This window comes from Corylus avellana, chromosome ca5 (genome assembly GCF_901000735.1).
Source record: "Corylus avellana chromosome ca5, CavTom2PMs-1.0".
Lineage (NCBI taxonomy): Eukaryota > Viridiplantae > Streptophyta > Magnoliopsida > Fagales > Betulaceae > Corylus > Corylus avellana.
The window spans coordinates 24067996-24083133 of record NC_081545.1 but is presented as its reverse complement, the minus strand read 5'-3'; the positions used below and the strand labels follow the sequence as shown (position 1 = coordinate 24083133).

Here is a 15138-nt window from a genome sequence, read left to right as displayed (position 1 = left end):
ATTGTAATGTATTTAGGGTTGATGGCCATGTATTTTTTGAATACAGTTTATGCAAGCTGAAGCTTGGTGTTGTGTTTAGGTACATGTATGTGTAAATTTAGGTGTAAATTTTGTAGTGCTTGAATTGTATGAATTGTAAGTTAATTTTGTTTGGCCATGTATGTTTTGAATACATTTGGTGTAAATTTAGGTGTAAATGTTGTAGTGCTTGCATTGATATGAATTGTAAGTTACTTTTGATTGGCCATGTATGTTTTGAATACATTTGGTGTAAATTTAGGTGTAAATGTTGAAGTGCTTGCATTGATATGAATTGTAAGCTACTTTTGATGGCCATGTATGTGTTCAACACATTTGGACCAAATTTTGGTGTTTGATTGCTAGTGATTGAATTGTCTTGAATTGTAAGTTACTTTTGATTGGCCATGTATGTTTTGAATACATTTGGTGTAAATTTAGGTGTAAATGTTGTTGTGCTTGCATTAATATGAATTTTAAGTTACTTTTGATGGCCATGTATGTGTTCAACACATTTAGACCAAATTTTGGTGTTTGATTGCTAGTGATTGCCTTGACATGAATTGTAGGTTAATTTTGATGTCATGTATGGGTATTACTACATTTGGACCAAATTTTGGATTAGAAGTAAATAAGGAGTGGTCTTAAGTAGTTGTGATTAAATATATGTACTGCTTGAATTGATTTTGGTGTAAATTTGGTTTTAAGGGTACGTGTAAATTTTGGTGTAAATTTGGTAGTGCTTGACAACATGTGGATGAAAATATTGAGCCAATGTTTTATTTGTTTGATATTAAGGTAACACAACAGCAAGCAATAACATCAATTGGGGTCAATACCATGAATTAAGAGGACAAATCCATTTCTTCACTAGAGTCAATTGTGCTAACAAAATCCACCAATTTCAATACAATCACTACCAAATGTGCTAACAAAATCCATCCACTGCATGACTAGACTCAGTCGTGCCAACAAAAACCATACAAACCATAACAAATATTACAACCTAACTAATACCAGCGAATACATTACCAAAATCGTCAATTCATACAAGTCTTATAGAAATAAACAAAACAAAATGTCTATCTCAGCTGCTTAACATCAGCCTTGTTGCAAGTCCATTAGAAAAACGGAAACACATCAGTACAACAACAAGACACCAAAAAGATGCAAGTGCAACTCGAAACTTCAGCTGCATCCAACGATACTCAGTCTCAACCCTTTGAAGTTTAATTTCAAAATTTGCAGCATCAACTTCAATTTTGGACTTGTATTCAGCAAGCTCAAGCTTGCATTTGAAGATTTCCATTGCCCTTTCGGACTTCAACTCATTCTGCCACTCCATCAACATCGACATCACTCGATCACCACACACACAAATTTCAGGTTCAACCCATTTAAAATAATTGCAACCACGGTTTTGTTCATTCTGCATAATCACGTAAATTAGGGTCACAAAAACAATGGTCACAAATATTAGGGTTTACCCAATTAATACAGAATTTGGGCATTACGGGGATGAGCTTCAATTCATGTGAAAAAAAAAATTCTAAAACACATCTTACCAAATAATTAACACAAGCATAAAACCTTTTGCCATAATTTTTGCTTGTTGATGCAGTTTTGATAACTGTTTTGCTCCCACATTTGCAAATTGGATAGCTCGATCCTGAATCGCATACCTCACCCTCGGAGTGCTCCATATTTCACTCCAGTGATTTTTTTCTACAGCTTGGGTAGTGGGTCTTCTTGCTCCTCGTTCTCGGTGGTTTCTTGCACGGCTTCGGTAGTGGGTCTTCGACCTTTCTCGTTCTCCGTGGTTTATTGCACAGCTTGGGTAGAGGGTCTTCGATCTCTCTCCTTCTCGGTGGTTTCTTGCACAGCTTGGGCGGTGGGACTTCGAGCTCTCTCCTTTTCGGTGGTTTCCTCGACAGCTTCGGTAGTGTTTAGGCCTTATATGTTGGTTACTTTGTGACTGAGGGTGAGTGAGTGTGAGGGTGGGTGAGTGATTGTGACTGTGAGTGTCAATGCGTGTGAGGGCAAAAGGGGTAAGCTGAGGCAAAAAAATCATGTGAAAGTCACGTGATGTCCATTCCGTTTGGTTTTAACGCTTCAGGTAGACGGAAGGGCCTTATTTGAGAGAAAATGGAAGTTTGAGGGTCCAAAATGAGAGTTTTTGAAGTTCAGGGGGGGTCTACAAAATCGGCCGGAAGTTCAGGGGGCCTTAGTGAAGTTTCCCCTTTGAATTATCACTTGATTCTCATAGTTACAACATATATTAGATCTATATTGCATCCATGAATAACTATCATATCACAATGCTGCATATGATTTATTAGCAACTGAGTTAAACATTTGAATTAATGGTAGGTGATGAGTGTCAAATATTGCATATTTGAACCCCTTAATTTGCATTTGCTAAGCCTTTAACTTTATTATTTTATGATGTGTTGGTTAATTTTGGCGTTTTAGTGTTTTATAGGTTACTAAGGGAAAACTGCGCCTTTAAAGGAAAAATTCATTAATTCTGGGGCTTAAGACACTTCAGGAAGCATTGACAGCAAATTTGGATCGAGCGATGATTCGCACCCGACAACTCCAACTAAAAAGTTCATATCTAGAGTTGTAGAGCTTGGATTGAAGCGATCTTGGTGTCATTGGAAAGATAATACAAAGATTTACAAAGTCATGTTTCACTCAAAGATCTTCAAAGTCATGTTTCACATGAGTGCGATCGAGCAAACTCGTGCACATCGAAATTGGAAAGTGCATGCTGGAGTGCGATCAAGTGCACTCAGCCGACCTGGCAGCGCCGAAACCCTGAAATTAGCTTATAAATATCAATATTTTCTATTGTAAACGTACGGAGACACGTCGAGGGCACCGTACTTTGTAAAAATTCGTGTTTTCTGGGTTTTTAGAGCTTTAAACTCCAATTCTTTTGTAAGTACTTTATTTGAATGAAGAATTTTAGTTTTCTTAAGATTTCTTTTGTCATGAGAGGCTAAATCTTCAACTAAGGTTGAAGATGAAGCCTCACCATTGATTTGTTTGCGTATTTTCATGATTTGTTCGTACAATTCCATCGTTTAATGTATTATATGTTCGTTTCAATTCAATTGTGTGACAAAATTGTGATTGATTGTTGTTTATAAATCGTGAAAACATTGGATATTCATTGTGTTTCATCCAACGGATACATTTCATCTTTTGGTTTACTTTGGATATCCATTATCTTTTGTGCAAAGCATGGATACATTGGATCTTTTGAACTAAACCAGATATGTTTTGTTTTTCGTAATATAGATGGATTCATTGAATGTTTCAATAGGATTTTATAAAATCAATCGAACATGCTTAGGGTTTAATTTCTTGGCGGATATATGAATGAAGCATGAGAATGTGAGCTTCGATTTGGTAAGGTAGATTCTGAATACCTTACTGTCGTTTATCATTTGTTCTATTTAAGTTTTTTTATTTATTCAATTTATCGTTTTGCATGACAAACTTTTGAATTAGGTTAGAATAGAATTAGTTTAGATAGAAATTAATTTTTGCAACGCAATTCCCTGTGGATCGACCTAACACTTGCATAATCTGTACTACACATAACTCGTGCACTTGCACGTAATTATAATTTGCACATCAAGTTTTTGGCGCCGTTGCCGGGGATTTATTTGTTTGTGAAAATTGATTTTTGTTTAATTTGATTTTTATTTTCTACTAGTTATTTTCTTTTTACAATTTGTTTCTTTTTCTTTCTATTAAAAAAGAGAAAAAAATAATAATAATTTTGCTGTTCTGTTTTTTTTTTTTTTGCAATTTCGACGAGAACTAGTCCCTACCAGTGCAATCGAGCACACCTCACCTACGCTCGAGTGCACTCGAGCCTATCACAGCAAGGAGTCGCGTGCCTGCGCTTGTTAAGTACCAAAATATTCATATTTTAACCCTTAACTTATATTTGTTAATTCCTTAGTTTTGTTAGTTTATGCCATTTTAATTCTTTGATGTGCTTTCTATGTTTTTGCAGGCTTTTGGAAGAAAATGAAGCAATTTTGGAAGTATCGGGCTTAAAGAGCAATTTTGGAAAAAGCTGGAGGCTTTGGTAGTGCGATCGATCGCAGTGGAGCTGCGATCGAGCCCACTACAAGCAAGGACTAGACGCAAGGCGTGCGATCGTGCGCACAAGAAGCAGCCTCGATCACATTTGCGATCGAGCGCCTAGCACAGAGGATCGATCCCAGTCCTGCGATCGATCACACACGGGATGCAATTGAGCGCACCCGTGCGTGAGGAGCAAGCCAGCTGAAGCCTTTTTATGGAAAGTGCTTCTTTTAGGGTTTTGACGCCTTGTGCGAACTAGGGCTCAAACCTTATGTTTTAGGGTTTCTAGAGTATTCCTAAGGCCTATAAATAGACCCTTAAACCATTAGAATAGACACACAATTTCCGAGGAGAAGAATTGAAGCTCTTCAAGTTCAAGTTTTGGGTTTATTCTTTTCCTTTCTATTTTATTTTATGAAGATGTTTAACATCAAACTCATGTGTAACTAAATTTCTTAATAGGGCTAGATTGAAGCCCTAATTATGTTTATTTAATATTTCAATATTGGCGCCTTTGTGATGATCATGTTGTGATATTTAACTTGATTAATTCCTCTTTCATGAATTCCTCATATTTGTTTGTCTGATTAACATATACATGTGGTATGAACTAGTTAATTAAATCAATTTGAATGACCGAGTCCTGGGTTTAATAAGAGTGACAAAATAAATCCACACCGGGTTCTTGGGTTAATCAACATGGAAAACTGGGAGTATACACCCATGCCTTAGGTTCTATGTGTTTGTTGATTTTCATAGATTAATGCTTCTTAAAGAACAACTTAGTATACACCCATGCTAAATCCTTTAAGAAAGAAAAGAGTTAGAGTATACACACATGCCTAACTTATTACTTAGGGAAATCTATAGCTTAAGGAGTATACACTCATGCCCTTAGGTTGACAAACATTAGGTATGCATAACATGATCAAAGCATTGACATATTGTTATATTATATAAGCATGATTATTGGTGAATATCAAAGCCCTACTTTTTTATTATTATCAACTCAAAATCAATCTTTGTTTTGTTTTACTTATGAAATTTATTTTAAGCAAAATTTAGCAATCCTTGTGAGAATGATCTCGTACTTGCACCATATACTACAATATTGTTCTTGTGCACTTGCGAGTAAAACGCACAATTATTTGTTTATTAATTTAGGTAGATATTTGCATAACAAATTTTTCGTGCCGTTGCCGGGGATTGTTTGATTTTGTTTGGAATTATTTTCCTTAGTTTATTTATGTTTTAATTTTTTCTATTTTTCTAAGTTTTTCCGCAGTTACTGTTCTACACTAATTATAAATCTGGTTTTTTTTTTCTTTTATTTCACACATGTGGGGCGACATTCCAACACCCCATAGACCATGTTCATGTTGCCATGACCCTTATCACCATGTTAGAAGATGTCCTACAATGAGACAAATTTTCTAACAAATTTTATGGGCACATGAACACATTGTTCTCTAGACCGGGGAACGACCGCTATTTTGATTCTTGTTACCCATAGAGCCAATAGCCCAATCTCTCATGGCATGCTCAAGCTCCCGGAATTCATTCTCCACAATCTCATGGACTGCAACATCACTCATATCAGCAATTCTATGATCATACATATTCCTCTCAATTAGCTCCACAACAATAATATTAGGCTGAACCACCTTCTCTTGAGTTTTTTGAGAAAACATTAGCTATGATCAGTTCAGCAATTGAGGAGATGAAGAGCTCTCATTGGAAATCAGTTAAAAGGACGGAGGCCCATTGTACATAAAGAACAGATTTTCTCAAAAAGGAAGAGCTCCAAAGTCAATCAGTTACAACTCTTCATGGACATTATATGGAGGAAGAGAGCATTTGCTATCATGAAGAGGAGCCATCTCCACAGTTTTATGATCAATCTTCTCCCATTGATTGGCCTCAACAATACCAAGAAGAACCACCTCCTCCAAAAAGGCCTACCTTACAAGAAATAGTGTCAGCTTTTCTTAGCCACAGTAAGGCTTGTAATCAACGGTTGCAATCCACCAAGGCCAAGATAAAGGACCACTTCAAGCAAATATCAGATATCATCAAAGAAGAAGAGTGTCAAGGTCAGTTCATGGCAAATCATAATAGACTATACATGGAAGAAGAGTGCACCTACTATCATGAGCAAGCTGTCACATTAAGAAGTAAAGAGGTGGTTGAAAATCAAGTGGAAGAGGGGAAGGATGAGCAAACCAAAGTTCCACAGGAGCCACATCAGGAAAGAGAAGAAAGCACTAAGATTTTTTCACCATTAGCTCTTATTCCTAAAACACCAAGAGGCCAGGAGAGAAGTCTGTTAGAGCTACCACATGAACAAATTAAGGACATCAAGATAGAGAAGCTCCCTGAGTTTTCTTTCTACTTTATTCCAGTTCATGATTCCCCATCGGATGAGAAATTGTTTGAGAAAACTCAAAGTGGTCCTCCCTGATCTATAGACATTCGGAAGCATCTTACAATAGGAAGAATTCATTCCCTTTGGAGCAAGAGAAGAAAAGACTGGTGCTTCAAGTTTAAAGTGCCACAGTCTGGCTGAAGACGTTAAACTTAGCGCTCATGGGAGGCACCCCATAGCATATCATTTTTATTTTCCTGTTTGTTTTATTTTTTTTGTTGGTTATTTTTAGTTTCGTTTTGTTTTCCCTTTGTTACTTTAGTATTTTAATTTTCAGGAACAAGTGTGCTTCAGTTCAAGTTTAGGGGTGTGCTATGAGCCATGCCATTCCAAACATGTCATCCATCTCCCAAGTAAATTCTTTCCATATTATAGACACATTGGGGAAAATGTGTAATTTAAGTTTGAGGGTATGGGAGACACTTTACACACACTTTGTCCCAGTTTTATTTTATTTTTATTTTTGTTGTTTGTGAAAAGAAAAAAAAAAATTTTATATATATACATGTTCATGTTTGTCTTAAAATTTTGAACACATGATCTGATAATTGAGTTTCTTAGTTTGGTTACTTGCTTAGGACAGTTGAGAATTCACATGTTTGATTTGATCTTACACAAGCACATTAGCATATAATTTGTGGGGTATGACATGAAGTCTGATGTGTGTGTTTCTATGTCTTGGGTGAAACTGGATGATTTATTAGATGGATACTTTGGCAGATATATATATGTGATAAAAAGAAAAGAAAATATATATATATATATATATATATGCAATTTGGCATTCCTCCTGAAATCCTCCCTCTACAATTAATTGAAGCTTTCCAAAATTTTAGAGTTGTTTATAAAGTTGATGCTTATGGTTCTAAATTCCTCCCTATGTTGCACTTTCTTAAAAAATTCAAAATTCCTTGGATTATGAAATGGTAATATATCCTTTCAGAAAACAAAATTCAACGACATTGGTATGCCAAATGGTGGGATAAATGCTCACTAGTTGACTCCATTGTCATTTCTGTCAAGGAATTAGCCCAAGCCCCTAAGGCTCTTACCTTGTCCCAGAATAAATCCCCTCTCTTGATTACTCCTAGTACTTTCACTTCTTCCCCAACGGAAGAAAAGACCAAATCTCCTGATTCTTCCCCCATTACTTCTTCCAGTTCTTCCAAGAAGAAATCTTCTTCAAAGAAGAAAGAAAAGACCAAAGCTCTCCTTGATGCCCTCGAAGATGATTCTGATAACGACGATGAAGACGAAAAATCTGCATCGTCTCAAAGTCCTGTTCAAGTCCCCCCATACTTTGAAGATTCCCAAGATTATTATCCCTACCCATGGATAGAAGATTTATGATGTTTTGGCCTCATAACGGCTTCTCAGATTTCAGAATAGACTCATAACGGCTGGTTTATTGTTCAGATTTGCAGACTGGCTCATAATGGCTGGTTTCTCCCTTCTCCGAGGAATTTTCTCAAAATTTTTCCGATTCACTGTTCATCACTAGTTGAAGTTACTGTGCTAAATTACTGTTCATTGTCACGGACGACACTGTGCAGGATTACTATTCACACTCACTGTTCATGTTTTGTCTGCCGACACTACAGTGCCGACAAGTACTATTTCAGATTGAAGACTTTTACTATTCCAGATTGGCACTGAACGTGCTTTCTATTGTTTACTTTTGACCGCGGACTACACAGTACTGCGGAATCTGCTTTTTACTATTTGCTTCATGATTGTAATTTGTTTTATTCATTGTAATTTGCCTATATAACGGGCTCCCCCTCCCCATTGTAAGGTAGAGGCATTTTACGAGAGACTTTCATCTACTGAAGCTCCTTGCTCTCTAGCCATTCCCCTGCTTTCTTATTTCATATTTCCTTCTTGTATCTCTTCTTCCTCTATCACTTACTTCTGTAAGTTCTATCACTTACTTTTGTAAGATATTTTATCAATCTTAATTTCAAGTTTTGATTTCAGCTTCTCAATTATTTTAATTTCAGTTCTTTAATTTCTTTATATAATTGTTATTACCGCCTCATGGCTGGTTTTATTACTTTGATTTAAATTATTTTCTGCATCAATTATCACCTTCCCCTACTCCCTACATCCTTATGCATACTGCGCTTCCACCTTTCTCCCCTTGTTGGTATCAGAGCCATAAGAGTTGCGGTCTCTTTGCTGCCTTGATGTACACCCTGCTCCCTCTTGACCCCCCTGTGTCTCGTCTTGCTTTTGATCTTTCTGAGTCCTTACTCCCTGTTAACCTTTCTTTGTGTAGAGCTCCTAGTTGTTGAACGGTAGTCCACCACCCCGTCAGTACAGTTTGTAAGAAACGGTAGTCCACCACCCCGTCACTACAGTTTGCGAGGTATCTATAAGTCCCGTTGAAAGCCTGGGTTGGCGTGTTAGGGCGTGAAGAAGAAACTGTGGGTTAGGCCAAGGGTATGTGTGGATTGTTTTGGAACTGTGTGTTAGGCCAAGGGTATGTGTGGATAGTTTTGCGTCTAGGAAGGTCATGCTTAGGAAGTTTGCCTTGTGAGTGAGTACCTAGGATGAGATTCTGTAAGACTTTACCCAGTGAGCGATTTTGTGTGTAGTTTGTGTGTCAAAATGTGGAGATCTAATTCTTCTGTTAGCTCTAATTCTAGCTTACCACCTGACGTGGTTAATTTTGAACAATTTTCTGTTGAAGGTGATAATGATTTTAAATTTGATAAATGGAATATCCCCAAGCTTAACGCTTTGGATGTTTACACTACTTCTTGGTTGAAATCTTCTTTTAAAATTTCTTATTCTGTTAAAACTGTTGAACAAACATTTGCTATATCAGGTAATAATCAAACTATTACCTTGTTTAATAAGAAATTTGTTAATGATTCTCTTGCTAAAGGTTACAAATTCTTGCATATTGGTTCTGTTCAAGTTGCAGTCAAGCCATTGACTCGACTTGGTATCAATGCTTCAGTTTTATTATGTTTGCGTGATGCTAGATTTGTTGATTTTCGTACTAGTATTCTTGGTATGATTCAGTATTCTCTTTTTAATGGCCCTATCTATTTTGATGTTTTCCCTAATATTTCTCTTGCTTTGAACGATATTCATATTCTTAAAGCTTTAACGCTGAATATTCTTACTTCTGGTTATAATATGGAAGAAGGTAGCAGACCTCTTGCTATCATCTACCGTATTTATTATAAATTAATGAAAAAAAATCTAGATCCACAAGCTGTGATCAAGAATCCAAGTGAATCTACTTTGTTCATTCAAAGTTCTACTCAGAATGCAAATATTAAAACTCCAAAGATAATTCGCTGGGATGAGATTGACCTCCCCAACGAGTGGCTTTTGGAAGGTGTTACAAAACCTTCTCGAGTAGTGAATGATGCCTCTAATCTTGATTACATCCAGCAATACATGGATGGATCTGTTAAAATCAATTTTTCTGATTTAGGACTTTCAAGCATAATTGAAAGACCTCTAATGTTTAACGAACGAAGGAATTCTTTTGCTATTCCATAACCACAGAAGGACTCCGATGTCGTGATAAGGATGTGGATGAGTCTCTTAACGCTCCTCCTCCTCTTTATCCTGCTGTTAACCCTAATTTGAAACTTAAAGGAATTTCTACCGATTCCCAAGTTTCCTTTGGTTTTTACTCTACTAGAAATCATCCCCAAATGGATGATGAAGGTAGATCTACTTCTCCTTCTGCTTCTGATTTTAATGCTCCTCTTCCCACTGATCCTCATCATCAGTGTAATGTTATCACTGCTCCCATTAAAGATTTCTTTTCTGTTATTGATTGGCCAGCTTTGTCCAAAGATTTTAACTCAAAAGAAAATCGTGATTTGCGACATGCTTACTGTGCCAAATATTCTGAAAAGGAACGAAATCTTATTAAGGTCAAATGGACTGAGATGATGATTGAGTCCCAAACACATATTTTATTTTTTGATTATCTCCAAAAACATTTCCCTGTCGATAATGTTTTGAATGTTGTCAAAAAGAATTTTGTTAAAGAAGATGAATCTGTTGTCAAATCTTCTCATCCTCCTCTTGAAAATACTCTTCTTGATTGTAATAAAGTTGTTGTTAAATGTTCCCCTTTCAAAACTCCCGATAAGGATCCTATTGAAAACGATAGGAAAATTATCGAACAAAATAATTTTGTTTCTCACTCTCTTCATATCATAGGACAACAATTAGATCGGATTGAAAAGAAAATTCCAACTCCCTATACTAATTCAAAAATTTCTTCCACTCCTTCTAAGATTGAAAAACCTCTGATTTCTCTTCCTGATTTAAAGAAATCTTCTGGTTTGAAAACTACTTCTCAAATGAACCTTGAGAAAGTAAACAAACTACTTTATGAATTAACTATTGCTCGTGCTAGTTCTTCTGGACAGAATTTTGCTATTGAAAAAGCTTCTTCTACTGATTCTGAAATTTCTCATAATTCTACTGATTCTGATATTAAATTACTTGAAGAAAACTTTGGTAAGATTGATATGGAGCCAAAACTCCAAAGGATCTTTGACGGATCTAGATCTTTCAATCAGACAAAGAATTTTTATCCGAAACCTACTCCTCCTAATTTACAATTTGAAGAAAGATTTCCCCAATCCCAATTCTCAGTTTCTGCTGATAAATTGTATGAATGGAATATTGATGGTTTATCTGAGCAAGAACTGCTTAATAAGATGAATCATATTTCCATAGTTGCCAACGCCTATCTTACTAACCACAATAAAAGCCAAGCTGATATTGTGGATTTACTTGCTACTGGATTTTCTAGGACTCTTAGAAATTGGTGGGATAATTATCTCACTGAGATAAAAAGAAACCAGATCAGGTCAGCAGTAAAGTGTGATGAAGAAGGCTTCCCCATTTTTAATGAACAAGTGGGTATGGGCGAACCAGATGGTGTTAATACTTTGATTTACACAATCATTAAACATTTTGTTGGTACTCCTTCTAATATTACTTCTCGAATTTATGATTATTTGAATAATCTTCGATGCCCTACTATGTTTGACTATAGATGGTATCAAGATGTTTTTCTTTCCAGTGTTATGGTTAGGCTTGACAATCAAAAACCTTAGTGGAAAGAAAAGTTTATTGATGGATTACCTTCATTATTTGCTCACAAAGTTAAAGATGAATTGATTAATTTTGATACTGGTCTTATTGATTTTGAAAACTTGACTTATGGAGACTTATTTTCTACTGTCCAGAAACTTGGCATTAAAATGTGTATTGATCAGAAGATGATCAGACAACAGTTAAAGAACGCCAAAAAAGCTAAGTATGAAATGGGAAATTTCTGTCACCAGTTCGGATTACCTCCTATTGCTCCTTCCCGTAAGCATAGGAAGCAATCTAGCAAGAACTTCATGACATCACCCCCTCCATATTACAATAGTCATAAGAAAAGAAGATTTAATAAGCCTAATAAGATTTTTTCAAAAAATCCTAAAAAGAGTAAAGATTCTAAATTTGAAAAATATTTTTCAAAAAATAAATGTTTCAATTGTGGGGAAACAGGACACTATGCTGACAAGTGCCCTAAGCCTCCCAAAAAGATTAAAAAAGAGATTAATGCTTTAAATATTGATGAAGACAATAAAGAAAAAATATTTAGAATTTTTCAAAACAATGATTTTTCTGATTTTTCTTCTGATAATGATTTTCTATCTTCCTTTGATTCTGCTTATCACTCTGCTTCTGAAGTTTCTAAAAAGTGTTTTAAATTTGGTTGTGCTGAATCTTGCTGCAACGGAAAAACTTGTTCTGTTCTGACCAAATCATAAGAACAAGAAGATTTACTTCTTACTTTGATTTCAAAAATTGAAAATCCTGATTTAAAAGAAGAATATCTTAAAAAACTTGTGATAAAAGATTTTGAAAATCCTGTTAACAGTAAAATCTCTCTTGAGGATACTTTGAAACGGTTTTCAAAACAGAAAGCCAAAGTAGTTACTATCTCAGAATTGCAGCATGAGATTGGTAACATCAAGAAAGATATTGTTGACTTGCAAAATGACTTGCATAGTTAAAATTGAAAACAAAGACTTACAACAAAAGCTTTTGCTTTTAAGTCTTAAAGAATGTTTCCCAGAGAATGTTTCTGACAATGGAAAAACTGCGCATGATGATGAAGCTGAATCCATCTTTAAACCTCTTTATGATAATGTTAAGATTGTCAGTATGATCAATAGGATTGTTCCTCTCAAATGGTATTCAAAAATTCATATTACCATTTCTCATGATTATGCTTTTGATGTTATTGCTTTAATTGATTATGGTTCTGATTTGAATTGCATTCAAGAAGAATTTATTCCTAGCAAATATTTTGAAAAATCCACTGAGAGATTGAATTCTGCCAGTGGAAACAAGTTGCATATCAAACATGAATTAAATAACGTTCATGTTTGCCAAAATGATGTTCGTTTTCATACCTCTGCTGTTCTTGTTAAAAATATGACTGAACGGGTAATTCTTGGAATGCCTTTCATTGCTTTACTTTATCTATTCTCTATTGACGAGATTGGTATTTCAACTGTTAAATTTGGTGTTAATATTCAAATTCATTTTGCCTCTAAATTTGAAATTGATATTAATAGATTGTGTATCAAGTTTAGAAATCCTTTAGATTTAGAGTTAGATGATGATGAGAGTCCAATCCCCATTAGGACTTTATCTTGTTTGAATACCCCTCTAACAATTGTGGTTTCCCAGAATTCATTATTCATTCCAATTCCCGGTTCATGGCGCATATTATTATTTCTGATTTAAAACATTGCATCAAAATATGATTTTGACATTATTTTGCATGTTTTTAACTATTTCATTCCTTATAAATTTTTCCAGTGCCAAAATGGCCAGCAAAAAGGACAAGGAAAAGATTGATTCTAAGGCTCTGGCCTTGAAACCAGAGTCTACTGTTGCTACTTCCCTCCCTATTTCTTCAATTGCTATTACAAACTGATTTTCTCCCTTTAATCCTCGTTCCCAGGTCTCTTATTCTAGTACCCTTGCTTCTCCCTACGATCCATTTGCTGATAATTCCAAAAGACCTCAAGCTTCTTTTGTTAGGTATGATAAAACGTCTGCCTACGCAATTCTTCCTTATTCCCAGAATTTATTCTTTGTTGAAATAAATCGATCATCTGCTTCTAAATCTACCTGAGATATTGCCCTCTCCTATTTTCCTCCCAATTTTCATTGGATTCCTGAACATCCACAAAAGAATTTAGCATTTTATTCTAGTATTTTAAAACAAACTGATTCTGTCTTTTTTAAGACTATTTATGATAAAATTAATCCTCAGAAAATGCTTTTTCATAGTGTTTATTTTAAAAGAATCATTTCTGAAAGAGAATGGGGAAGTCATCCCTCTGTTTCAAAATCCCTTAACGGATTTAACATTCCTTTTACTTATTATGATTATGTTGAAACCTGGTTTAAATTTTTGCTTTACCGAACCTCGAATTTTGAACATTAAACTTTTCACTAAGTAAATGGACCTCTTGCCTCAAAGAATTAAGTATTCACGTCAAAAGGTGAAGAATTTGGATTTGGTTAATGTCATGGTTAGTTTGGTTTCGTAGCCTTTTTGACTCGAGTTAGTAAGTCGTAGGGGTGTCTCTACACCTAATGCCCTAAAACCATCTAGTTTGGGAGTCATTGACTTAACACTCGTTGCATGGGTCAATTAGAAAGCTTAAGGGAACCAAACATTGCACAACCTGACGAAGAAGAAAAAAAATGCCATTGTTGTTCATTCTAATAGGGAATTTAGTGGACTTTGAGATATTGAGACATTGCACATTGGAAATAATTGGAAGCTTCATATTTATGTGCTAGTTCATTTTACACTGTTTCAAACTTGTGATGCCTTAGCATGTCTTTTGTAAGTAATTAAACTTTAAAATTCTAATTCATTGTGAAGATAGAGTTTATCTTTTTAAACTTGCTAATGAATGAAAATCATGATCTTGAGTGATACCTTAATTTTGGATAATATGAACTTGTGCATGATGTTTATGGGTAACATTTCTGGAAAACTCTCACGAGACTCTATTCGTTCTCTAGGTAATTCCTAGGGGTTTAAAAGGCTTGTTGTATAGGCTAAATGCAATCGTACATCCCACGAAAGATGGATTTATCTTTTTGTTTTTTCATTTAGTTTTAAGTTTCGTATTGCTAAAGGACTAGCAATATGTATGTTTGAGGGTGTGTTAAGTGCCAAAATATTCTTATTTTAGCCCTTAACTTATATTTGTTAATTCCTTAGTTTTGTTAGTTTATGCCATTTTAGTTCTTTTATGTGCTTACTATGTTTTTGTAGGCTTTTGGAAGAAAATGAAGCAACTTCGGAAGCATCGGGCTTAAAGAGCAATTTTGGGAAAAGTTGAAGGCTCTGGTAGTGCAATCGATCGCAGTGGTGCTGCGATCGAGTGCACTACAAGCAAGGACTAGACGTAAGGCGTGCGATTGTGCGCACAAGCGATCGAGTGCCCAATACAGACGATCGATCGCACGCGGGGTGCGATCGAGCGCACCCGCGCGTGAGGAGCAAGCCAGCC

At 35.5% G+C, this 15138-nt stretch overlaps 1 protein-coding gene across 1 annotated transcript; it reads right to left on the bottom strand.

Annotated features, from left to right (window-relative positions):
* Nucleotides 1-1105: 1105 nt before the first annotated feature.
* LOC132181974 (uncharacterized) lies at nt 1106-1721 on the bottom strand. Its single transcript, XM_059595187.1, has 2 exons — nt 1584-1721; nt 1106-1447 (listed from the first exon to the last, which is right to left on the bottom strand). The coding sequence occupies exons 1-2, from the start codon at nt 1719-1721 to the stop codon at nt 1106-1108; spliced, it is 480 nt and encodes a 159-aa protein (XP_059451170.1).
* Nucleotides 1722-15138: the final 13417 nt, after the last annotated feature.